This window comes from Rhinatrema bivittatum, chromosome 5, assembly GCF_901001135.1.
Source record: "Rhinatrema bivittatum chromosome 5, aRhiBiv1.1, whole genome shotgun sequence".
NCBI classification, from domain to species: domain Eukaryota; kingdom Metazoa; phylum Chordata; class Amphibia; order Gymnophiona; family Rhinatrematidae; genus Rhinatrema; species Rhinatrema bivittatum.
In genome coordinates, this window is record NC_042619.1 from 1,558,845 (window position 1) to 1,585,927 (window position 27,083).

General features: G+C 41.7%; 1 protein-coding gene across 7 annotated transcripts in view; it reads right to left on the reverse strand.

The window, feature by feature from the left end:
• ARFIP2 (ADP ribosylation factor interacting protein 2) overlaps nt 1-27,083 on the reverse strand; it is a 222,599-nt gene that overhangs the window by 53,083 nt on the left and 142,433 nt on the right. For 4 of the 7 annotated variants that reach the window (XR_003856805.1, XM_029601888.1, XM_029601889.1 and 1 more), the window contains 2 exons: nt 26,910-27,005; nt 17,489-17,604 (listed from right to left, as the gene is read on the reverse strand). The exons of 1 other annotated variant lie outside the window; for it this stretch is intronic. Coding sequence is in view for 5 of the 6 variants with exons in the window: in XM_029601888.1 (XP_029457748.1) it covers nt 17,489-17,604; nt 26,910-27,005 (212 nt within the window). In the remaining variant the exon portion in view is untranslated. The remainder of the gene's footprint in view (nt 1-17,488; nt 17,605-26,909; nt 27,006-27,083) is intronic. 2 more of the 7 variants (XM_029601892.1, XM_029601890.1) reach the window with 1 other exon arrangement.

Here is a 27,083-nt window from a genome sequence, read left to right on the forward strand (position 1 = left end):
TCCAAAACGAGACTGGAAAGTACCTGTCACCAGGACAATGAGTCTTGGAGAGAGGGAGTGACTCGGATGCAATCCTGGAGGCTCTGAGTGGCCTGGTGCCATTGTGACCTCCGGGTCCACTGGGCTCTGCACATGTGTAAACGTGCCAAGGGTGTTGGCCCAACAGCCTCAACATATGCCAGGCCAACACCTGCTGGCCCTGTTGAATCTCTGTGCAATGGTCACCATGGCGACAGCCCTCTGGCGGAGCAGAAAGGCCTTGGCCTGAGCAGTGTCTAGCAGGGCTCCTATGAAGTCCAACTGAGGCGTTAGCCTGAGATGAGACTTTGGGTAATTGAGAACGAACCCTAGTGACTCCAGTACCTGAATGGTCAAGCGCATGGACTTGACCAGCTCTTGACATGCACTCCCAGTCTGTGGAGATGCACCAACACCAGGGCAAAGCATTTTGTGAAGACCCATGGGATGGATGCGATTCCGAATGGCAATATGCGGTACTGGAAGTATTGTGTTCTCACCACAAATTGGAGATACTTTCTGTAACCTGTGATATGCATGTAAGCATCCTTTAGGTCGAGGGAGCATAGCCAGTCCTCTTTTTTGCAAAAGGGTTATCAAGGTGCCCAGGGAAATCATCTTGAATGTTTCTTTTTTTAGAAACTTGCTCAAGGCCCTTAGGTCTAGAATGGGACAAAGTCCTCCTGTTCTCTTTGGAATCAGGAAGTACCTGAAGTAGAATCCCCACCTTCTTTACCCTGGTAGCACAGGCTGGACAGCTCTGACCATTTAGAGGGAGGAGAGCTCGCTTGTAGTACCTCCTGATGCGCTACTGGCCCCTAATGTGGGCATGGAGGGCAATTTGAAGGGACACCCAATAGATTCAATTGGTACCCTTGGCGGACGATGAATAGAATCCACTGGTCAGAGGTTACACTGGGCCACTGGTTTGCAAAGAACTGCAGCCGGCCTCTGACCAGAGGATCCAATATCCCGAGTATGGATAACTGGCCAGTCAAAACCCCGTTCTCGGAGTTGACTGAGGAACCAGCTGGAATTTGGGATCTCTCTGCTGTGTGAGACAGCAGCGGCAGCCGTGATGGTGTTGACAGAAGTGAGGAGGTGGAGGCTCCTCTGGCTAAAGAAAGACTTCCTTGGCCCCGGACTCGATGGCCTCCTGGATGAGGAAGATGAGTCTGGAGTACTGGCGGAGAGTTGTTGGAGGTTCTCATGGTGGTCCCGGAGTTGGGCCCACAGCATTCTTCACCCCATCTCCGAAGAGATTCTCTCCAGTACCCAGCATGTCAGCGATCTGGTCAGAGATCTGAGGCCCGCAGCCATGCCATTCTGCAGGCACCGATTCTTGCTACAGAGACTCTCGATGCAGTTTTGAAAATATTGTAGGTCGAAAGGACCTCAAGTTTTCCACACTCCAGACCTTTGTGCACCAGCAACATGAGGGTTCCTTGCTGCTGTTGAGGCTTGTTTTGCCCCATCTGGGATCAGACCTTCTGAGAGCGAAAGATAGATAATGGTTGTTATTGTCGGGGTGATTATACTGTTTACAAGTTTCAAAGAATTTGCTGGGATTGGGTCAAGAGGATGTGTTACAGGCTTGATTTTTTAAATGATTTGACTGACTTCAATTTTAGTTATTCTGTCATATGTGGTCCAATTGGCTTGTTCATGATTTTCATCTGATTCTTCTGTTTGTGTGCTGTTGGTAAACTGTATTTTTAGTCTATTGATTTTATTTAGTAATGAGGTTGCATATTCATTACATGCGTTCTTTGAGAAGTTGAGGTTGTTTGTGATTGAGGAGGATGGGTCTTTGATTAGGTTTTTTACAGCTTTGAAAAGTAATTTGGAATTAAATAAGACTCCATGAATCTGTTTTTTTGCTTTATTTATTAGTTTACTGTTTGATTAACCTTCCAAGAGTGGCATTATATGACCTTCATATACTTGCATTTGCACCAGGATCCTGGATTGGTATACACTGTAAATTAATTTTTACATGGTGTTTACCTTTTGAATTTTACTTTCTCGGGCAGTCTTTTTGATTGACAGACTGAATTACCACATTCTGTCTCTTTAAAAATGGCAATGCATGGTAGCCATGAACTACATAAGCTAACCACTGACATTAGCTATCGACTAAGTATTGGATTTAGTGAGTAATAACTCTTTCTGTTGTAATTTTCTAACAAAGAATAATTTTACAGTAGTTTTAATGCTCAGTTTTCCAATGATTCAAACATGTTAAATATGATGAGCTTTACCAGGTCTTCATGTTAAGCAGATGAACACCTTTGTAACTTTTGCTATTTGTCACCATCAGGCATATGAACAATTGTTTTTACTGTTGGAAGTACCAATGAAAGAGTAACATCTTACAGCTGTATTACCCCTGAAGAAGAATACGCCATTCAAAATGCTGGTAATGCTGGGTTTTGTTCTGAGCAATTACAAATTAAAATTACAACTATTGTCAGTATAGCATTGGATTAAGGAATCCTGAATAGTGTAAATTGATAAAGCAAAAGATATATAATTCATTTTCAGGCTGAGCACACTGTTAGCCCCGTTTGGCTGCACGTTTTTGCGCCAACCCCCCCCGAAACTAATAGCGCCCGCAACATGCAAATGCATGTTGCGGGCGCTATTAGTCATTCCCGCGAGATCCAGAAAGCAAAATGTGCAGCCAAGCCACACATTTTACTTTCAGAAATTAACTCCTGCCTTTGGCACCAGGAAAGTGCACCAGGACAGTGCACAGAAAAGCAGAAAAAACTGCTTTTCTGTGCACCCTCCGACTTAATATCATAGCAATATTAAGTCAGAGGACCCAAAAGTAAAAAAAATTTTAAATTAAAAAAAATATATATTTTAAATCTGCCTGCGGCCCGGAAGACAGACGCTCAATTTTGCCGGCGTCTGTTTTCCCAACCCGTGGCTGTCAGCGGGTTCGAGAACAGACGCCGGTAAAATTGAGCGTCTGCTGTCAAACCCGCTGACAGCCACCGCTTCTGTCAAAAAGGAGGTGCTAGGGATGCACTAGTGTCCCTAGAACCTCCTTTTACCGCGGGCCCTCATTTACATATTTTTTCTTACTGAATCGCGTGCCCAGGAGAGTGGCCTCGGTGCGCGTCAGGAGAGCGGGCGCTTGCCGGCTCTCCTGTGGATTTTTCTGTATCAGTCCGTTTATGAATAAGGACTAGCAATCAAAAATACATGTGTTCTTTTAAATTGCAATGAAACATTTCTCAAAAATTGAGAGGATAGCATTGTACACATTTATAACTTATGACCAATGAGTATAACTACAACAGCACCCAAAAGGACATAAGTCATACAATCAGACCATGTGCTCCTGGGGCAAATGCGAGCATATGAAAGTCACATAATGCCACTCTTGGAAGGTTAATCAAACAGACAAATGTAGGCCATCTTTACCATATTTCATTTTCTAAATCATTGAACACACAGTGTCGACACTGGCAGCCTATATGAAAGCTATTCAGCAAACCCTTTCTCAGCTTAAACTAACATTAAACCCTAATAGGACTGAAATAATCTGGCTAAATCGAAATCCGTCTATGGTTAAACAACCGGCTCTGAACTTGGGGACTTTTCAAATTACACCCTTAAATCAAGTACGTGATTTAGGTATCCAGTTAGATGAAAATCTCACTTTGAAAAAGCATATCAATAAATTAGTCAAAATAGGTTATGCCAAATTGTATATACTACAACAGCTTAAACCTTTAATAACTTTCGAGGATTTTGGTAACGTATTACAAGCACTTATTTTCTCAAACCTAGAGTAATGTAAGTCACTAATACTGGGTCTTCCCGCATGTCTTTTAAAACCTTTACAATTATTACAAAATGCCTCAGCTAGACTCTAATTAGGAACTAAGAAATGTTATCACATTACAGCCACTCTGATCCCACTGCACTGGCTACCAGTACAGTCCTGAATCTATTACAAAGTTATTAAGGACCACTGATTGCTCCAACAATACAGAGTACACATCTGAGCCAAATAAGAGACCAAGTATTTTCTAAAGCAGCTCCAAAGCCTTGTAATTCACTACCGGTAATGTTAGAGATGTAAATGTGAGCTAAAAACACGGCTGTTTAAAAATGCATAACAACATTACTTAAAACAACAATAAGAGAACTACTGTATAAAGAAAGACGATGGTTTTAATTTGAAACATGAGCAATATAATGTAATGAGAGAACAAGGGAAATTTCAAAACAAGAAAGTAGATTTTAATTTGAAGCATAACGAGAGAGCGAGGGAATTCAATACTAAAAATGACGAGAGCTCTTTAGAATGAAAGCATGAAGGAGAGATGCAATGAAACATGACTGACAATGTGTTGATTATTGCGAGATATTAGCTGATATTTCCTGTATCTTCTGTTATTTGGAGGTTTGTTTTTTTTTAGTAAGCAGTTGAACTTGTACTAGAGCATCTCATGGATGTATGCTAATCCTGTTCCCAAAATTATGTATGTTAATTTTGTAAACCGTTGTGATCAATGGTACATAAAACATCAAAATAAATAAAAATATAACCTTGTACTGCTCCATACATGGCCCCAGCCTCCAATGTATCCCAAACCACTTTCTTTATAGCAGGAATTATAATTATCTCTCTGACTCAGCTTTTCCTTCCCCTTTCCACTGGTCCCCAGATGGAAGATAACTCCTTGACAGAAATGGTCTCAAGAAGCCTGTTCATAGAAAGGGAAAGGAAAGACTATGTCATGTCAATCATATTAGTAGCAGTGCTACGAAGAGGCTCAAAAATGCTTTATTAATGTCTTGTCTTTCTGGGGGGTTTTATAGACAGTGACAGGCATATAATGTATATCACACAGTGCTGCACAGAGATATTATGTATATAATTTATATCACATACTACTGCAGACACACAGATATGCATATAAGCTATATCACATACTACTCACACACACTGCTGCAGACATGTAATATATATCACACACTGCTGCAGACACACAGATATGTATATAAGCTATATCACATACTACTCACACACACTGCTGCAGACATGTAATATATATCACACACTGCTGCAGACACACAGATATATATATAAGCTATATCACATACTACTCACACACACTGCTGCAGACATGTAATATATATCACACACTGCTGCAGACACACAGATATGTATATAAGCTATATCACATACTACTCACACACACTGCTGCAGACATGTAATATATATCACACACTGCTGCAGACACACAGATATGTATATAAGCTATATCACATACTACTCACACACACTGCTGCAGACATGTAATATATATCACACACTGCTGCAGACTCACAGATATGTATATAAGCTATATCACATACTACTCACACACACTGCTGCAGACATGTAATATATATCACACACTGCTGCAGACACACAGATATGTATATAAGCTATATCACATACTACTCACACACACTGCTGCAGACACATGTAATATATATCACACACTGCTGCAGACACACAGATATGTATATAAGCTATATCACATACTACTCACACACACTGCTGCAGACACATGTAATATATATCACACACTGCTGCAGACATGTAATATATATCACACACTGCTGCAGACACACAGATATGTATATAAGGTATATCACATACTACTCACACACACTGCTGCAGACATGTAATATATATCACACACTGCTGCAGACTCACAGATATGTATATAAGGTATATCACATACTACTCACACACACTGCTGCAGACATGTAATATATATCACACACTGCTGCAGACTCACAGATATGTATATAAGCTATATCACATACTACTCACACTGCTGCAGACATGTAATATATATCACACACTGCTGCAGACACACAGATATGTATATAAGCTATATCACATACTGCTCACACACACTGCTGCAGACATGTAATATATATCACACACTGCTGCAGACACACAGATATGTATATAAGCTATATCACATACTACTCACACACACTGCTGCAGACATGTAATATATATCACACACTGCTGCAGACACACAGATATGTATATAAGGTATATCACATACTACTCACACACACTGCTGCAGACAAGTAATATATATCACACACTGCTGCAGACACACAGATATGTATATAAGCTATATCACATACTACTCACACACACTGCTGCAGACACATGTAATATATATCACACACTGCTGCAGACATGTAATATATATCACACACTGCTGCAGACACACAGATATGTATATAAGGTATATCACATACTACTCACACACACTGCTGCAGACATGTAATATATATCACACACTGCTGCAGACACACAGATATGTATATAAGCTATATCACATTCTACTCACACACACTGCTGCAGACATGTAATATATATCACACACTGCTGCAGACTCACAGATATGTATATAAGTTATATCACATACTACTCACACACACTGCTGCAGACATGTAATATATATCACACACTGCTGCAGACACACAGATATGTATATAAGCTATATCACATACTACTCACACACACTGCTGCAGACACATGTAATATATATCACACACTGCTGCAGACACACAGATATGTATATAAGCTATATCACATACTACTCACACACACTGCTGCAGACACATGTAATATATATCACACACTGCTGCAGACTCACAGATATGTATATAAGCTATATCACATACTACTCACACACACTGCTGCAGACACATGTAATATATATCACACACTGCTGCAGACACACAGATATGTATATAAGGTATATCACATACTGCTCACACACACTGCTGCAGACATGTAATATATATCACACACTGCTGCAGACACACAGATATGTATATAAGCTATATCACATTCTACTCACACACACTGCTGCAGACATGTAATATATATCACACACTGCTGCAGACTCACAGATATGTATATAAGGTATATCACATACTGCTCACACACACTGCTGCAGACATGTAATATATATCACACACTGCTGCAGACACACAGATATGTATATAAGGTATATCACATACTACTCACACACACTGCTGCAGACATGTAATATATATCACACACTGCTGCAGACACACAGATATGTATATAAGGTATATCACATACTACTCACACACACTGCTGCAGACAAGTAATATATATCACACACTGCTGCAGACATGTAATATATATCACACACTGCTGCAGACACACAGATATGTATATAAGGTATATCACATACTACTCACACACACTGCTGCAGACACATGTAATATATATCACACACTGCTGCAGACTCACAGATATGTATATAAGGTATATCACATACTGCTCACACACACTGCTGCAGACATGTAATATATATCACACACTGCTGCAGACTCACAGATATGTATATAAGGTATATCACATACTACTCACACACACACTGCTGCAGACATGTAATATATATCACACACTGCTGCAGACACACAGATATGTATGTAAGATATATATTACTCACACACACTGCTGCAGACAAAGATATAATGTATATCTCACACACACGTAATGTATATCACATACTGCTGCAGACACACAGATATAATGTATATTACACACTGCTCACACACACATGTATTGTATATCACATACTGCTGCAGGCACACAGATATAATGTATATTACATACTGCTCACACACACATGTAATGTATATCACATACTGCTGCAGACACACAGATATGTATATAAGGTATATCACATACTGCTCACACACACACTGCTGCAGATATATATTACGATATATATTACATGTATCACACACTGCTGCAGAGACACAGATATGTATATAAGGTATATCACATACTACTCACACACACTACTGCAGACAAAGATATAATGTATATCACACAGTGCTGCACAGAGATATTATGTATATAATGTATATCACATACTGCTGTAGACACACAGATATAATATATATTACACACTGCTCACACACACATGTAATGTACATCACATACTGCTGCAGATGTATATAATGTATTATCACACCACTGCTGACAGATGTAATGTATATCAGATACTGCTGCAGATGTATATAATGTATTATCACACCACTGCAGACAGATGTAATGAATATAATGTATAATACATACTGCTCACACACTGCTGACAGATGTAATGTATATCAGATACTGCTGCAGATGTATATAATGTATTATCACACAACTGCAGACAGATGTAATGTATATAATATATAATACATACTGCTCACACACTGCTGACATAAGAACATAAGAAAATGCCATACTGGGTCAGACCCAGGGTCCATCAAGCCCAGCATCCTGTTTCCAACAGAGGCCTATCCAGGCCATAAGAACCTGGCAAGTACCCAAAAACTAAGTCTATTCCATGTAACCATTGCTAATGGCAGTGACTATTCTCTAAGGGGTAGATTTTCAAACCGCGCGATTTGGCGTACTTTTGCTGGCGCATCAGGCGCAAGCAAAAGTACGCGGGATTTTAGCGGATACGCGCGTATCTGCGCGTATCCGCTAAAATCCTGGATCGGCGCGCGCAAGGCTATCGATTCTGTATAGCCGGCGTGCACCGAGCCGCGCAGCCTACCCCCGTTCCCTCCGAGGCCGCTCCGAAATCAGAGCGGCCTCGGAGGGAACTTTCTTTTGCCCTCCCCTCACCTTCCCCTCCCTTCCCCTACCTAACCCACCTGCCTGGCCCTGTCTAAACCCCCCCCCTTACCTTTGTCGGGGGATTTACGCCTCCCGGAGGGAGACGTAAATCCCAGCGGGCCGCTAGCGCGCTGGGACGCAACCTGGGGGTGGGTCCGGAGGGTGCGGCCACGCCCCGGGCCCGCCCCCGGAACGCTCCCGACACGCCCCGAAAACGCCGCGCGGTTCGGGCCCGCCTCCGACACGCCCCCCTCAGAAAACCCCGGGACTTACGCGAGTCCCGGGGCTCTGCGCGCGCCGGTAGGCCTATGTAAAATAGGCCTACCGGCGCGCAGGGCCCTGCTTGCCTAAATCCGCCCGGATTTAGGCTACTGCCTGGAGACAATACCCTTATTCAATAAACATACACATGGTTACTGTGACTCCAACATCACTCTAAGCTTCAACAGCAAGAGGAAATGTGGAAAAAAGGATTTGCACTCACAAAGACGGGAGTAGCTTGCTTGTTACGACGGTTACTACCCCAAACCAAATAACCAAATTACTACCTCCACCTTCCTCTATTCCTGATGCCTTTCAACTAGCTTGATCACTCCATTCTTATACTTCACTTTCAATGCATATCCAGCATAGTTCTCTGCTTCAACGGCAGGGGAGAAGAAAAACAACCAATAAGGGCTGAATAACATAATCTGGGTAAAAACAAATAAGCACGGGTGTAGCTTGCTTATTGCGGCGGTTACTACCCCTACTACCTCTAACTAATCAAGCTTGATATTTCACTTGGATGCAGCTCCATCACCGCTCTCTACATTAATGGTGGGGGTGGAAGGGAAATAGAACCAAGAGCTAAGAGAAACAGATAAGTATGAGAGAAAAAATGTGTGAAGCTTGCTGGGCAGACTGGATGGGCCATTTGGTCTTCTTCTGCCGTCATTTCTATGTTTCTATATATATTTAGGCAAGCAGGGCTCTTAAAATCCGCCCCTAAGTGAACTTAATAGCAGGTAATGGATTTCTCCTCCAAGAACTTATCCAATCCTTTTTTAAACACAGCTATACTAACTGCACTAACCACATCCTCTGGCAACAAATTCCAGAGTTTAATTGTACGTTGAGTAAAAAAGAATTTTCTGCGATTAGTCTTAAATGTGCCCCATGCTAACTTCATGGAGTGCCCCCTAGTCTTTCTACTATCCGATACACATCTACCCGTTCTAGACCTCTCATGATTTTAAACATCTCTATCATATCCCCCCTCAGTCTTCTCTTCTGAAAATCCAAGTATACTATATCTACAGGTTCACCTTTATCCACATGTTTATTAACTCCTTCAAAAAAGTGAAGCAGATTTGTGAGGTAAGACTTGCCTTGGGTAAAGCCATGCTGACTTTGTTCCATTAAACCATGTCTTTCTATATGTTCTGTGATTTTGATGTTTAGTACACTTTCCACTATTTTTCCTGGCACTGAAGTCAGGCTAACCGGTCTGTAGTTTCCTGGATCGCCCCTGGAGCCCTTTTTAAATATTGGGATTACATTTGCTATCCTCCAGTCTTCAGGTACAATGGATCATTTTAATGATAAGTTACAAATTATTACTAATAGGTCTGAAATTTCATTTTTTAGTTCCTTCAGAACTCTGGGGTGTATACCATCCGGTCCAGGTGATTTACTACTCTTCAGTTTGTCAATCAGGCCTACCACATCTTCTAGGTTCACCGTGATTTGATTCAGTCCATCTGAATCATTACCCATGAAAACCTTCTCCATTACGGGTACCTCCCCAACATCCTCTTCAGTAAACACCGAAGCAAAGAAATCATTCAATCTTTCCGCGATGGCCTTATCTTCTCTAAGTGCCCCTTTAACCCCTCGATCATCTAACGGTCCAACTGACTCCTTCACAGGCTTTCTGCTTCGGATATATTTTAAAAAGTTTTTACTGTTAGTTTTTGCCTCTACAGCCAACTTCTTTTCAAATTCTCTCTTAGCCTGTCTTATCAATGTCTTACATTTAATTTACCAACGTTTATGCTTTATCCTATTTTCTTCTGTTGGATCCTTCTTCCAATTTTTGAATGAAGATCTTTTGGCTAAAATAGCCTCTTTCACCTCCCCTTTTAACCATGGCGGTAATCATTTTGCCTTCTTTCCACCTTTCTTAATGTGTGGAATACATCTGGACTGTGCTTCTAGAATAGTATTTTTTGACAATGACTTTTGTAGCTGCTCCTTTCAGTTTTTTTCTAACAATTTTTCTCATTTTATCAAAGTTTCCCTTTTGAAAGTTTAGCATGAGAGCCTTGGATTTGCACACTGTTCCTCTTCTAGTCATTAAATCAGATGTAATGTATATCAGATACTGCTGCAGATGTATATAATGCATTATCACACCACTGCAGACAGATGTGATGTATATAATGTATAATACATACTGCTCACACACTGCTGACAGATGTAATGTATATCAGATACTACTGCATAGGTAAATGGCTTGTGAAATCTGGCAACTAAAAGTTTCTCAATGCATTGCAAAGTGCCCTATAAAGCATTGCTCACACACACAGCAGTAAAGAAACACAATGAAGCACACGTGCATGCACAAACAGGGACAGAGAGATGCACACTTTAAGCGTAATGCATTCATTATTCCAGCACATTTTATGTAACAATCCAGCAGGGGAGAGATGGAAGAGCATCTGCAGATGTGCAGAACCAGCCCTGCTCTTCCTCCTTCCCCACTCCTGTGGCAGCAGCACCAGCTCTATGCAGGTAGCAGTGCATGGAAATAGGCAGCATGCACTCCTGGCCTGCAGGGCTGCTCTTCCCCAACACGTTTCCTATCTGGAGAGGCACTCATGATGGTGGGAAGAGAAAGCCACACTGATTGTATCCCCTAAAGGCCCCTGGTGCAGAGGAGCACAAGAAAAAATGAATCACGAGGGATGGTGGAGAGGAGGAAGAAAGGAAAGTAACAGGGTTCTCCTTAGAGAGCAGGATAAATCAGCCATAATGTGTGAGTGATGTCATCCATCCGGCTCTCAGAGCTTAGTTAAACTCTTTCTGTCGATGCCTTGGTCAGCCCCTCAGTCTCTTCCAGAGCTCATGCTTTAGCAACGTAGTCAACTCTCCAGGGAAGCAGGGGCTAATTTATCATCTACAAAGAACCTTCTTTACAGGTAAGTAAACTTGATTTCCCTTATCAACAGGCAGGCAAAAATAAGCCATAATGTGGGGATTTCAAGCTAAGGGTTGCCTTGTGGACTTCTGGGAGAACAGGCTGTGCAAGGCTGCTTGTCCACAGCTACTGTCTCTTTGAGACATGCTCGCCAGATAGCAACAGGACGCGAGGATGCCCACGGATGATAAAGTAGCAGCTATGCATATGCTGTCAATGGAAGTGGCCCTCAGACGAGCGACTGAAGTTGCCATAGCCCTCACTTACGGGTACATTTTAAAAGCTGCGCATGGGCGTCCATGTACGGGAGGTTCCCGGTCCGCGCCGATTTTATAACGTGGAGGGAACTTCCTAAACCCCCTAACTAAACTTCCTCCCTTTTCCCCATCCACCCCAAACCCTAAAAGCACCCCCCAACCTAACTTTTTTTTATTTTGCAGCTTACCTGCTCTCCAGGCTGGCCGGCTGCCGGTGCGTGCTAATGGCGCTGTCCCGGCCCGCCCATGCCCCAGCCCCACCCCTTTTTTAGGCCACCAGTTTTCGGGATGTATCAGGAGATACGCGTGTGGCCACGGGCCTTTAAAAATTCTCATGGCGCATGCGCGGCCACACGCGTATCTCCTGGTTTTTACGCGCGCCGGTGATTTAAAATTAGGCCTTTAATGAGCCTTCATAGTCTGTGATCTGTAATCCAGCCAGCATGAAACCCGGTGCTATACAATCCTATAGCCAATCTGAAAGAATATTTTTGGCAACTCACTTCTCTTCCCAACTTGTTGGGATCAAAGGACATGAACAGTTGATACACCTGACGGTGAGGCCTAGTTCTCAGCAAGTAAAATGCTAGAGCTTGCCTTTATGTGCATTATTGTTTTATTGATTTCTGATTATTATTTATTTATTATTTATTGATTTCTGATTATTAATCTTTGTTCTATGTACACCATATCTATGGTAATTAACAATCTGGTTATATGTAAACCGAAGCGATATTTATTTATTTTTTTATTTATTTATTTACTTTTATTTACCGACATTCGTGCAGCACATTATGCCGGTTTACAAAGAACTCAGGTGGGTGATACAATAAAACAATAAAACAAAAAACAATGTACAAAGAATAAAATAAAAGTAAAACCATAACGATGTAACCTTGGAACAAAATACTATTCCTTACAATAAGGATATGTACCAGTACATGATCTTCGGTATATAAAAGTCTTTAAATAAATAAATAAATAAATAAATTAGTGTCAGGAAGAATGTCGACAGCACAGCTGTTGTGTCGATATAGAATACAAATAACACTTTTAGAAGGAATTTAGGGTAGTCTGTAGAACCCTGTTATGGAAAAACTGCAGGTATGGTAAATAAGAAACCAGAGCCTATAATTCACTTACTTTTCATGCTGAAGTGACAGCCACAGGAAATATTTCCAGGTGAGAAAATTCAAATCCACCAATTTGAGTGGTTCAAAGTGAGGTTTAATGAGTTGTGTTAAAACCACAGTGAGGTCCCACAGCACTGGTACTTTACTGAATGGAAGGTTGGTTTGCTACAGTCCCTTCATCAAGTTTGATACCAAAGGATGGAGGGAGATGGAAAGCCCATCCACTCACCGATGGTATGCTGCGATAACATTGAGGTGTTCCTTCAATGAAGAAGTGCTGAGTCCGAAAGAAGAAGAAGAAACACTTAAGCACAAAAGAAGAAGCCCAGCAAGCTGGCCCAAACCACGTATTTATTTATTTATAACTTTTCTATACCGAAGTTCAAACAACAGAGTTAATTATCACTCCGGTTTACATTGCAACCATAAAAAAACAGTGACAAAGTTGTCTTACACAGAACAGGGGGAGAGAAAAACGTGGATACAGCTTAAGCATGGGGAGTAATGTGTCAAAACTGGTAAGAACTGATAAGAGTTGGCTTTTTGGGGTAACAAAGTATTCCGAGGGAGGGGGTAGGAATGAGGGATTGGAAGGGGGTTGGAAGGGGGGTTGGAAGATGGGGGGGGGGAGGGTAGCGGAGGGTTACCATAGATTTAATTAAACTAATATACATATATTAAATAGCTTAGGCAGCGGAAGAAAAAGTGCTTAGGCATCTGAGCTTAGGAAGAGAAGGTCCGTGGAGGATGAGGCAAGGACGAGTGTTATGGGAAGGCTTGTCTGAATAGTAGCGTCTTAAGTCTCTTCTTGAATGTAATTGGGCATTGTTCCAGCCTAAGGTCCAGTGGGAGCAGGTTCCACTGTTTGGGGCCTGCAGTGGAGAAGGCTCTTTTACTAAAGGAGGTTTTGAATGGAGAACCTCTCCCACTTGAACCTATATGATTTTCTGGTTGAAGTTTTCCTGGCTGAAATCAGCACATATTCTACTTTCCTGAGGCCGATTAACAAGTTCAACATCCATGTCGTGAGGAATGGTGATGGCAGATTCAGGTGGCAGAATGTTCTACCCTTCTGGATAATGAGAATCTGAGATACCCCCAAGTGCATCACAAGCTGAACTGATAGATGGAGGAGGTGCAGGCCAAGCCTGGACTACGAGAGTCACTTTTGCCTTGTCCGGAAGCACTTTCTGAACAGTACTGGCAATGACTAGAACTGGAAGATAAGCATAAGAGTAGACCGTCACTCCAGTTTAGCACAAAAGCATCAGGAACTGATCTGTAACTGCTCAGATGCACAGAGCAAAAATTCTTAATCTTCCACGGGACTTCTAAGATGAATAGGTCAACGTTTGGTGATCCCCCATTGAAGGAACATATTGTTTGCAACCTTCTGATCTAAGGAACTGAGAGGCTATAGACCTCTGCTGAGATGGTCCATCAGTGTATTCTAAACACCTGGCAGGAAGGTCACATGAAGATATGGGCTGTGATGACCAGCTCATGAGCAATTTGGAGAACTTCCTTGCAGATGGCAATATCAGCCCTTGCCCCTTTACTGATTTATATAGACCATGTCCACCTGATTATCCATTTGGATCAATATTCTTGTACCCAAGAGCAGAAGGCCATGAACAGGTGCAGACTGTACAGTGGAGGCTGTAGAATTTTCAACAAACCAAAACATTCATTCTAAGATTAATAGGCAATGTCTTTGCTAGCTTGTCCAGAAAAAAAGAACAGATCTTCTGAAGGAGATGTATGCTGTAACAAGCTGGCAGGGGATCAGAAGAAATCCCTGTAGAGTCCTCCTCATCTAACCATGGTGGGACACACAGCCAGAAATCTCAAGGGAGAATCTCTGATGGTCTGAAGAAGAGAGGGCAGATAGGAACTCCAAATGAACTGATTCCACTTCTTCCCCTTCCAACTCATGGGGGTAACTCCCTAGGTGTCAGGAAACAGATGCACTTCCACTGCTGGCGGGGGAGTAGCATGGACTGCTGATTTCTCCCTTAGATTCCACTGTGCAGGAAAATTCCTCCATTCTAGACAGGAGAGGTTCCAACTTCCCTCTCTGGTCTTCTGGGCTTAAAGAGGCAAAAAAATTATCCAGTTTCTGACAGCTGGGCTCCCATTGGCTGAAGACCCTTCTGCGCTGAAGTGGGTGGAGAGACATTTTCCCCTGACACTCATATGGGCTTGTCCTCACTGATTGTTGCAGTAGTGGTGGCATCAAATAAGAGCTCAGGGGTGCAATCACAACCTCAGATGCTTCTGGTTCTGGCACACTCTGTGCCAATGTATCTTGCTGGCTGGCACCAGATCTCACTTTTGGTGTTGGAAAAGATAGCTTTTGCACAAAAACTCTATTTTCCAAAGTAGCTAGACACCTGCCCCTCTGCGTACCTCTCTGACAAAACAGATTGAGCCCTGATGCTCCACACCGAGGAGACTGTGTCTGAAGTGTGCCAACATGCCTAGGCAAATGAGACATAGTACCTTGAATACACCAGAACTGGAACATCTGGGAACAAGTTACTCGATGCCATTGGGATCTTCTATGCCAGGAAGAACGAAGTGACCTGCTCCAAGGTTGCTCTTCTTGATATTGAGGATGGATCTGCTCTAGTGGAGCTTTATGCTGATGGCACTTGCTTCTTTGGCACAGAGGAAGACAGCTCTGGAGGGGATCCCTTGTACCAGTTAGATGCTCTTCTTGACTCCTCTTTTGGCACCTTTTGCTTCTGTACCCTGGTCAAACCCTGACCTATGACAGACCCAGAAGCCAGTGTCATGGGGAAGGAAGCTTCCCAGCAGATTCCTGGGAGTACAAGGATTCCAAGTGTGAATAGGCCTTGTTCAATGAGGTGGAGCGGCTATAGTGCCTGTCCTCATGCCGAGGCTTTGGGGTCTTACCCAATGACACCTTTTGCAGAGCTTTCTTCTTCGAGGTGCAGTACTACAGCACCCCTGGGGACATTCAGCCAGAACCAAAGCGGTTGATTGCATCATGGTTTGAGCCCAGACAGCAACAACAGACAAGAGTGGGACATATGATGCCCACAACCAAAGATCTTAAGCCAAATAAGAGCGGGCTTGGCTTTGGATTTCTCCAATTTTTAAATTTATCATCTTCTTTATATCTTTTTAAGCAGAACTTAAAAATTCTATTAAGGGAATGCCAAGGTAGCGGTGAAAAGAGGGTCTTGAAAATCTGAGGCAAAAAAATAGAAAGTCAAAAAACAGAGACTGGGAAAATATGCTTGTGTGCTATCTCAGTTAAAGAAAGACTGAGAAGCTCACAAGGCAGTGACTGAGCACAAGAACTCTTGTGCATCTGAGCTCTGAAGGCTGGGTTCATGTTGGCGTCGGATGACATCACCTGTGCATTATTGACAATTTATGCCTACTTGTCAACTGAGAACTTGGAGGCCTGGAGAAATGGGGAACAAACAAGAACCTGCAGAGGGAGGGCAAAAGAAGGAAGGGAGAGAGGGGGAAGGGAAGAACCTAAGAGATATGGAGCAAAAAGAAAGATAGGAACCTTAATGATGAAGAGGAAGAAAGGAGAAGCCTGAAGGGTGAGGGAGACAGGAAGAAAGAGATTAACCTGAAGTACAAGGATGAGGTGGGGAAGAAGGCGAACCTGAAGGGCTTGGAGAGGGAGTAGAAAGATAAAAGAGGGGAACCTAAAATAGGGAAAGGAGTGGCGAGAAATCTAAAAGGAAGGAAATGGGGAAGAAAAGGACCCTGAAAGGATGGACATCTGGCAAAAGAGGAAGATTAAATTGGAGGAAGGGAAGAAGATGCTGAGAAACAAGTAATAGGGCTGAGTGGAGGGTGAGGGGGCAGAGGAAAGTGGAAGGAAAAATGGGAAACAGAATTGAACAGGTGATGAGGAAAGAGGAATGCATGAGACAGAAGAAGGGATGGTGGGGCACAGGAAGAGAAAAGGAGAGTAAAGAGAATAGAAGGCAAAACCAAAGGGTAAGCATTCCACATTAAACATTTCCACTTTGCATCCCTGATGTAAATGTGTTATAATGTACAAAACACACACATACGGAGGAGGAGGATAGTGACACCCAGAGATCTGGAAGAGAGCAGCCATTATAGAGAGAAGGAAGGTAGTTATGGGGGAGGAAGAGGAGGGTGAGTAGACACATGAAGGTCAACAAAGAGAGCAGCCATAGGGATTCACCTTGTACGTATTTATCCCCCACTTCTTTACACTGTCGAACTTCTCTATGGCGAGGCCACGTGACAGCTCTTCTGATGTCATTGAGGAGTTACTGTGACACTGGTGCATACTGGAGCCTAAGACCAATACAGACCAAGAACATAAATCATAAATATTTCCAGTCTAAGTTTGAGGCAAAAGATTAAAGCAAGTCGTTCTTCTACAATCTTCTGCTAGAGGCCAAGCCAAGAATTCCCTCCACCTTTTCCCCTTCTCCCTCATCTCTGCCAGACACTAAATCAGGAGCTCCCTCCCCAAACCCAAGCTGGGACCTCTTTTAGTTCTAGATGAGACAATCAGATATCCCCAGCTAACTCGTCTTTCTTCGATTGTATGCCTGCTCTTTACAATATTCTTAGCTCCAGAGTCCAGATCAATGAAGTCCTCAATGAAAGGTTTCTCTTGAGTAGGGGAACAAGGTGGAGCTACTGTTTCCTTTTTTCAATATTGCTGTTTACCATCTTGTTAGAATCTTTTCTCAAATGATCCGAAATAACCTGGGTGTCAGAGGTTACTGCAGGCTTCACAGATCATAAACCTGAGTTAAATGTGCTCGATGACCTGGAATACCTTACAACACCTTTGCGTTCATTGTAAATGTTAGACATCTGCTAGTAAGTTTGGTGCGTATTAATGATTTAAAGTAAATGAAGATGTAGAAACGAGTCAATGAACAAGTTGTGAGACCTTTTTATGTTTACTCAATATAAACCTCACTGTTCATCATCAAGATCTGAGGGAAAAGGCTTCTTAGACGTGTCCCCTCTGCGGACAGTTCACTTGACTGAGTCCCGTGATTGGCTGATGTCAGTAAATGGGAGGAGGAATAGCCTAGTGGTTAGAGCAGTGGGCTATGAACTAGGAGACCAGGGTTTGAGTCCTGCTGTCGCTCCTTGTGACCTTGGGCAAGTCACTTTACCCTCCATTGCCTCAGGTACAAAAAAACCTTTGATTGTAAGCCCTCTGGGGATAGGAAAATACCTACAGTACCTGAATGTAAAAATAATAACAAATAAAATGTATTGGAACACCCTTCCTGAATATGTGAGAGGGGAGCAATCCTTTAAAAGTTTGAAGATAAAACTAAAGACTTTTATAAAAATAAAACAGCAGAGTGTCCAGTCTGTCTCTGTGTTTTGTAATTTTTATTATGAATGTTTATCCTGTTATCCACCTAGGTTGTAGATAGGCAGGCTACAAATTTTTTAAATAAATAAAAATAAATTTAAAATAAATAAATACATCTGTGAGCAGCTTTTGAGAGCTCTGTTCCCTTCATCAGGTCAGTGAAGAAACAGCACAATTCCACTGGATTTAATGAGTACAAAGTCAGGCAGGCATGAATCTATCCTGCTTATGCAGCTACAGCTCAGTAACGGGGGTAAAGGGGTGTTTCATAGAGGTGACTGCCACAGTAAAACTTTACATTTGATAGTGGATGAGAAAGCCAATGTCTTTATTAAGTCCCTTTGTGTTTGAAAGAAATAGAAAAGGAATTAATAAGGACAACCATGGTTAGCATGGGCCTCTGTTAAACACTATTTCCCGTTATGGCTGACTCTGTGGTATTTAAGCCCGGTGTTTCTTCACAGTTCTGATGAAGAGAGGATCTTTTGCGTAAGCCAGTCATAGATGCATTGAGTCCAATAAAAAAAAAAAGTCTTTTTTGTTGATCCTTATTTCTACATATTCAAGTGGACTAAAATAGTGACCACTATACTTTGCTCAAGTAGATGAGACATCCGTGGTCATGATCTGGTCATGCCCCAGGAGTTAGAGACCAGGATAAGGCAAACATTTTCACTGAAGTGGATCAAGTCTCAACATATCTTGCCTTTAAAACATCCAGCAAAACCTTGGAAAGTAAAGGAGTTTAATTTCCCTGTTAAATGTAACTTTGCTTTTTCATGTTCAACCTTTTGTTTTTGGTTACTGTTCTTGGTTCAGTTCCCCTATTCGATGTGAACCGACCTGATATGGTCTCCACCATGAAGGTCGGTATAGAAAAGTGTTAAATAAATAAATAAATTTTCCAAACATTTCAGTGTAGGATTATTGGAAGTTTCTCTCTACTTCTGGAACTAGTAGAATAAATGTAACAAAATCTATATTTTGCTCAGAATGTTTTTCCTGTTTTCAGGGCCACTGTGATACTGAGGCAAATGAGGTAATTGCCTCATTTCAACAGAAATAAACTTGGAATCTTCTTAACCCGGAGTGCCAAAATCCTGACATGTTGCCTTTAAGATGTACGACACTTTGTTTGCAGAGTCACATAGGGCGGTTACAGAGTTTACATGGGGAGAAAATCCTGCCACCAAGGATTATCTGGGTCTATCCTGTAATAACCTGGTCGAGTGAGGGCTGCAACCTGAAAGGACATTTACATTCAACTGTAATGTTTAGCTCACTAGATTTTCACATCAAATGACCAAGCTTGGTGCCTGATTTTATTTATTTTATTTATTTCGAATTTCTTCTATACCGATAACCGTTTGCACATCGTATCGGTTTACATACAACTAAGAACTATTGGGCAAGGCCCTTACATGGAACAATAGCAAACAGGAAAACAAACTATATATAACGTGAAAGGAGGAGCAATAAAATGGGTATGTTAGGCATAATCTATACCCTGTACAATACATAATAATTCACTAAGCATTTTTTCCCATAGTCACAGAATGGGAGAAAGGCCTTAGAGAATGAGTCCCTTAGATTGTAAGCCCTCTAGGGAGGGGAAAATACTTACTGTTCCTGAAGGTAACGTGCCTTGAGCTACCAATGAAAAGATGTAAGCTAAATATACAATAAATAAACCTCTCAATAATAATAAATGTACTTTTAAAGCTTGAGGCATGACAAAGGATTACACAGTATCTTGAAATAGATTGTGTGTAAAGTCCTACGGACCTGCTCTGCCCGAAGAAACTATTTTCCCCTAGAAAGGCTAACGTCAGTCGCTTTTCATGTTTTACCAGAAAGAGGCTCATGGAAAGAAGCTCCGAAGGGTCACCAAGGCTGAGGTCAGTCGCTGCCTTCTCATTGGCACATCACACACTATCCCAAGAGAGATAATCTTAGGTCTCTGAAACCCATGGAGTCTATATGCCCAAGGGCTGGAAAAAGAAGTACATGGGACGAAAGAATTTGTTCCATTTTACAGCAGTGATAGTTGGACTTTAGAAATGCCTGGCTATGCACATTGAACTAGACACCATATAAAATGACATAAGGATTCTGAGCAACAAATCACCAGGATCAGAAGGTGCTCACCCCAGATTTCTGAAAGATCACACACACAAAATTGCACACTTGTTACTAGGAATCTGTAGCCTATCATTTAAAACAGCCTGTAGACTGGCCAATATCACACGTATTTTTTTCAAAAAGGGGTTCCAGAGTGATCCAGGAAGTTATAGACCAGTGAGCTTGATATCAGCGTTGGGCAAAACGATAGACGCTATTCTTAAAAACAAATTACTGACCAGTGTTTCCCAACCTTTCCAAGCCCAAAGCACACTTACATTAACAACAAATGTTGTGTGGCACGATGACCTCCACCAAGCAGGCAGTGCTGACATGGAGAGGATTCATATAGTCAAAACAAGAACTAAAGAAGCACTGACACCCCCAGCCATTTCTTCAAAATTTTAAAACAAATTTGTGCCCCACTCCCTCATGATGGACCAGCTCCCTCTATAGTCAAGTGCAGGAAAGGGAGATGTTAGAGTGGTGTGGGCAGCAGGATCGGTTATCTTGGCTGCTAGAGCTCCTTCACTCTGAGCGTGAGGATCCTACAGTGCTCGCTTTCCATGTTTCAAGAACTTAAAAGGAGGCTCAGGATGGGGAAGATGAGGAGATGCTGTGTGCAATGAGTGTGCTGCTCAAGGAAGGACCTAGCTATCCATGTCCCACATGCTGCCCATTAACTGTCACGCTCAACGATCATGTTGTAGCTAGGAAGAAGGGGCATACATCATTACCCATGGTCTGAGAAAGAAAGCATCAACACATTTAAGCCCTACTGCTAGTGCGTCTTGTTGCTGCAAGGTGCTGAGATCAGAGCCCAGGTGCTGGCCTGGATCTGAACATCAGGCAGAGGTGACTTTTTCTGCGGCACGCTGGCTGCGAAATGCTGATATAAATGCACATGGTGTAATAAACCATGTAGATAAAGGTCTGCCAGTTGATATAGAGCACTTGGACTTTCAGAAAGCATCTGACAAAAGTCTGCTTAAGGGGAAACTCCTCAGGAAATTAAAACTCATGAGACAGGAGGCAGTGTCTCATTGTGGACTGGCAACTGGTTAAAAGACTGGAAACAGTGGTCAGTTTTCCAAATGGAGAAAGGTGATTAGTGGAGTGCCCCAGTGAACTGTGCTGCTTAACATTCATAAATGATCTAGAAAAGGGAACAATGAACAAGTTGATCAGATTTGTAGATGATACAAAATTATTCAAAGTTGTTAAAGCAGCAGCGGATTGTGAAAAACTGCAGAAGGATGTTATGAGGGGAGGATATGACGTCATCTGAGCTCTTGGACGAGTAATCCTGGGTTCTGCACCACGCCGTAATAAATCAGCAAATATCTTAAGCATCCAGGGGTAAGCCTCGGCGCTACTTATTCTATTCAAATACTGACCCTGACTAGATGTCGACCTGATGAAAACCTATCGACTTTCGTAAGTTTTCATATAAGAAAGCAGACAGAGGCCTTTTAACCGAGCAGGACAAGATGGCGGAGGAACCCGGAGCAGACTCTGATGAACCTCAGGAGTTGCTGCCAATTGCCTCCGACTCGGATATTATTCACCTTTATAAAACCGCTTACTGCAGACCGTATACGCTACTAAAGTTGCTTGAAAAAAGGTGAACACACACATACTATTCAATACACGAATAAGGTTATTTGTTATTTGGTTAAATATTATTGTTACTTTCAATGTTCCTTGTAATAATGTTCAATGGTTGATTGTTATTGTTCAATGTTCTATGTAAAAAAAAAACCCCGGTCTAACCTCCCAGACCAGGGCAACCTTTTCGTTACTTGTAAACCGGATTGATTTGTATTGCATACAGGAATTCCGGTATATAAAAATTAAAAATAAATAAATAAATAAATAACTTGGGGCAAATTCTGAGCTTGGTTCCAAGACCTACGACAGGACATAAAAAGTTATAAGACCGAGATCATGCAGTAGGTGGGAGAAATAAAAGAAAATGACATGGGCCAGCGCCTTTTTGAATATGAAACCTTAACAGAATCGCAGGCCAAAAATTGTGCACCCTGTAAAATGACAACAAGATCTTATCTGCAGGAATAAATCTGCTTGCCACAAAGTTGGAAGATTTGGAAAATAGAAATTGCAGAATTAACCTGTGATTCCATGGAGTCCCAGATACACCGGAATATTCTGACTGCACCATGGTGGTAACTCAGATATGCAGAGACATCTTAAGCTTGGACGACAGTGAAGACTCGACCCCCACCGCGTCGGAGATCTGCATTAAGCTTGAGAGAGCCCACCAGGCTTTAGACCTAAACCAGCCAACAGATCACACAATATCGTTGTGTGTTTTCATGAATTTACTGTTAAGGAACACATCTTTTCCTTGGCAAGCAAACGAACAGCATTGCAACTAGTTGGCCTCGATATTTCTCTTACTTTGTTAAACCGATCCGTGTAAACCGATATGATGTGAAAAACAAATATCGGTATAGAAAAAAACTAACTAAATAAATAAATATCTCCCATCACTCTTAAGAAACGCCAGGATATGAGACCAGTGACATCGGTCTTACGCAATGAGCACATACGGTATCGGTAGCTATACCCTTTCGGGCTCTGGTTCTCTATTAAAGGAACATCATATAGCGTGCAATGCCTGAGCGAAGCCTTAGCAATCTTAAAAGAAGCTGGCTTTACCGTACAGGAGGGTCCGCAGCGTACATCCCCCCCTCCAGCTCTACAGAAAGAGGAATCTCGATGGCAAAGAGAGGGGAAAGGGGGAAGAAGGCTGCGTGGAAATTTGGACAACAGTTCTACAACCACTGACAAGAACTGACTATAAGGCCTACAGATTTGCTAGCATTATATTTTCCTGGTTCTCTCATGCTCAGCTTTATGATACTGTACAATAAGCGAGAAAACCCAAATAGCATGAAACTACGAACAATCAAAAGTATAAATCTTGTTATTATTATGAGAGCATGCTCCAAATCTCGTTGTTGGAATGTAGAGTGACCATCATATAGCACTTTGGGCTTATTTTATGTGATCCCTGATATAGTGCTAGGACGTCTTAATCAACAGTCACTCTATAACAGGATTCTTAATATAAAAGATATCCTGTACTTATCTTATATTGCTGACTCCATCTGCTGGATTGGGGACATAACCCACTGTCTGGACTGATCCAGGTACGTACAGGGAACTTATATTAAAGTCCACCGTGTATTAGAACCACTTGTTGACCTCCAACACTGCAATGTTTTGGAGAGAATTTCTCCTTCCTCAGGGATATCTCTTACAGATTATACTTCAGCGTCCTTGTTTGTGGACGTATGCGATATTATCTGTAAACACATTAAAAACAATCTGTTGGATGCGCTCTTTGTAAAGTGAATGCTAATGTCTATTCACTAGAGCAAAGACATTCAAGCAATAAAAAGACACTTATTTGGTCAGAGGTAATGCAAAACAGGCTAACTACTCGATCTTAACTATCTTCGTTGCTGTGAGAATAAAGATAGCTTCAAATGAAAATCAATTTCGTTTTATCTTCAACATCTGAATACAACATCAAAGACACTTACTGTAATTCCGTGATGCTGTGAGCTATGCGCTATCACAATGTGTCTTGGCCGCTACTGACAAGAGACGCGCTGAGAAACCACCATTTTTAAAGGGATTTCACCGAGGCAAATGGATGATTGACATCCGGAAATGACGTTAGACTACCGCCATTTTGAAAAGGGAATTTCCAAAACTGTCAAGTTGGTTGGCTTCCAGGGATTACGAATAATTCAAATGAAGGAATACCATTCTATTTTATCATTGAGACCGTTCGGTTCCATACTTTGTAAACGGTGAATCCACTGATTCTCTTTAAAATTAAGTGTAGCAGTGCAATCTCCTCCATGCCACGATTCAGGAACATGCTCCAAAATAGTCCATTTAAAATCTTCAAATCTATGTCCCTCCTGAATGCAATGTTCTACAGTGGGTGCTTTTAAGTCATTATTAATTCGACTTTTGTGTTCGATTAATCTAATACGAATAGGTACAGAATGGCAAGATTCACGCACAGGAGTCAAGATATTTCATAAACATGATGTTAATTGTGACTCAGATCACGTCATTTATGCGCTACAATGTTCCTGTCTAAAAACCTATGTGGGCCGTACTAAACATAAGATTCGTATTAGATTAATCGAACACAAAAGTCGAATTAATAATGACTTAAAAGCACCCACTGTAGAACACTGCATTCAGGAGGGACATAGATTTGAAGATTTTAAATGGACGATTTTGGAGCATGTTCCTGAATCGTGGCGTGGAGGAGATTGCACTGCTACACTTAATTTTAAAGAGAATCAGTGGATTCACCGTTTACAAAGTATGGAACCGAACGGTCTCAATGATAAAATAGAATGGTATTCCTTCATTTGAATTATTCGTCATCCCTGGAAGCCAACCAACTTGACAGTTTTGGAAATTCCCTTTTCAAAATGGCGGTAGTCTAACGTCATTTCCGGATGTCAATCATCCATTTGCCTCGGTGAAATCCCTTTAAAAATGGTGGTTTCTCAGCGCGTCTCTTGTCAGTAGCGGCCAAGACACATTGTGATAGCGCATAGCTCACAGCATCACGGAATTACAGTAAGTGTCTTTGATGTTGTATTCAGATGTTGAAGATAAAAAGAAATAGATTGGTTTTCATTTGAAGCTATCTTTATTCTCACAGCAATGAAGATAGTAAAGATCGAGTAGTTAGCCTGTTTTGCATTACCTCTGACCAAATAAGTGTCTTTTTATTGCTTGAATGTCTTTGCTCTAGTGAATAGACATTAGCATTCACTTTACAAAGAGCGCATCCAACAGATTGTTTTTAATGTGTTTACAGATAATATCGCATGAGTCCACAAACAAGGACGCTGAAGTATAATCTGTAAGAGATATCCCTGAGGAAGGAGAAATTCTCTCCGAAACATGAGGCCGTGCCTGTATCTGAAGTCCTGCGATTACTCAGTAGAACAAAAGCTGTATGAGCAAGGAGAGGTGGGTCTTTTTGGTGCCAAGGGATGATGTCACTCATGTGTCTTGGCTAATTCAGTCCGTTTGTCAATGGAGAAGAATCTAGTCTCAGGAGCAATCTAAGGAAATAAATATATTTTTTTTTTTACAAAAAGGGTGGGGGGCACATGAAACAGCATTCCTGTAGAAGTGGTAGAGACAAGAACAATATCAGAACTCAACAAAAAATGCGCTAAGTACAGAGGATAACTGAGGGATAGGAAGGGACTATGAAGCTAAGCAGGAGCTGTGGATGGGCAGATTGGATAGCTGTACAGTCTATCTGCTTTCATGTTCTATGTTTCTATTTTGAATTTATGTATGTGACATTTGTAATGCATTGTCATGGCAGTTTTTCCATAAAATGTCTCATTCAACCCAAAATCTATTCAATTCACTAGGAATAAGTGGCCTCAACACATCTCATCAGCACCAGGAAGAGAGAGCAAGAGAATCCTCACCAAGAATAGGAAAATTCAACAAATTTTATGAATACCAACTTCAGAGACAATTTGAAGACCATCACCAGGAATATGATGATTCAACATATCTCATCAGCACCAGGATCAGAAGTTGTGAAGATCCTCACTAGGGACAAGGCTGTTCAACACACCTTGCCAGTGTCAGGTGGAAGAGTATGAGAGGACCTTCACTAGGAAAAAGACCATTCAACATATCTCAGAGAGAAAGAATCTTCTCTATAACCAAGGAGTGCAATCTTGTAATGTGTTATTGCCACAATGTAGGTTTTTCACCTTTGCACCTGGAGTTACAATTAAAATTCATACCTTCTGTCAAGTGTGGCCTCGACTGAGCACATGAAGATTAAATGAGTTACTCAAGATCACAAAATAAGCAATATCACAGATGCAGTATGAAGTCTAGGAGTGTCAAGCTTCAAGGATCCTTCTCTAACAACTAACTACACTGAACTATGTAAATAATTCTGTAGTTACACAGCAAATGGGTGCCGCATAAACCAGTTACCATCGTTAATATTTCAAGGATCAGCAAAAGGAAGAATGCACCAGAAGGAAGGTAATGAGGCATATTGTATTGCTTCTTATGCTGCGGGTGATACCTGATGACATGTCCGCCTGGCTGGCGATTCTGCTTGCAGCTGATTTGCTGGGTGAGATAAATGGTCTTCGGGGTGAGTGATATTTGACATGAAAGCCTGAAAAGATGAACAAATTGGACAAGAGCGAGGGACAAATTAGGAAGAGAGACGGGGGGGGGGGGGGGGGGGGGGGGA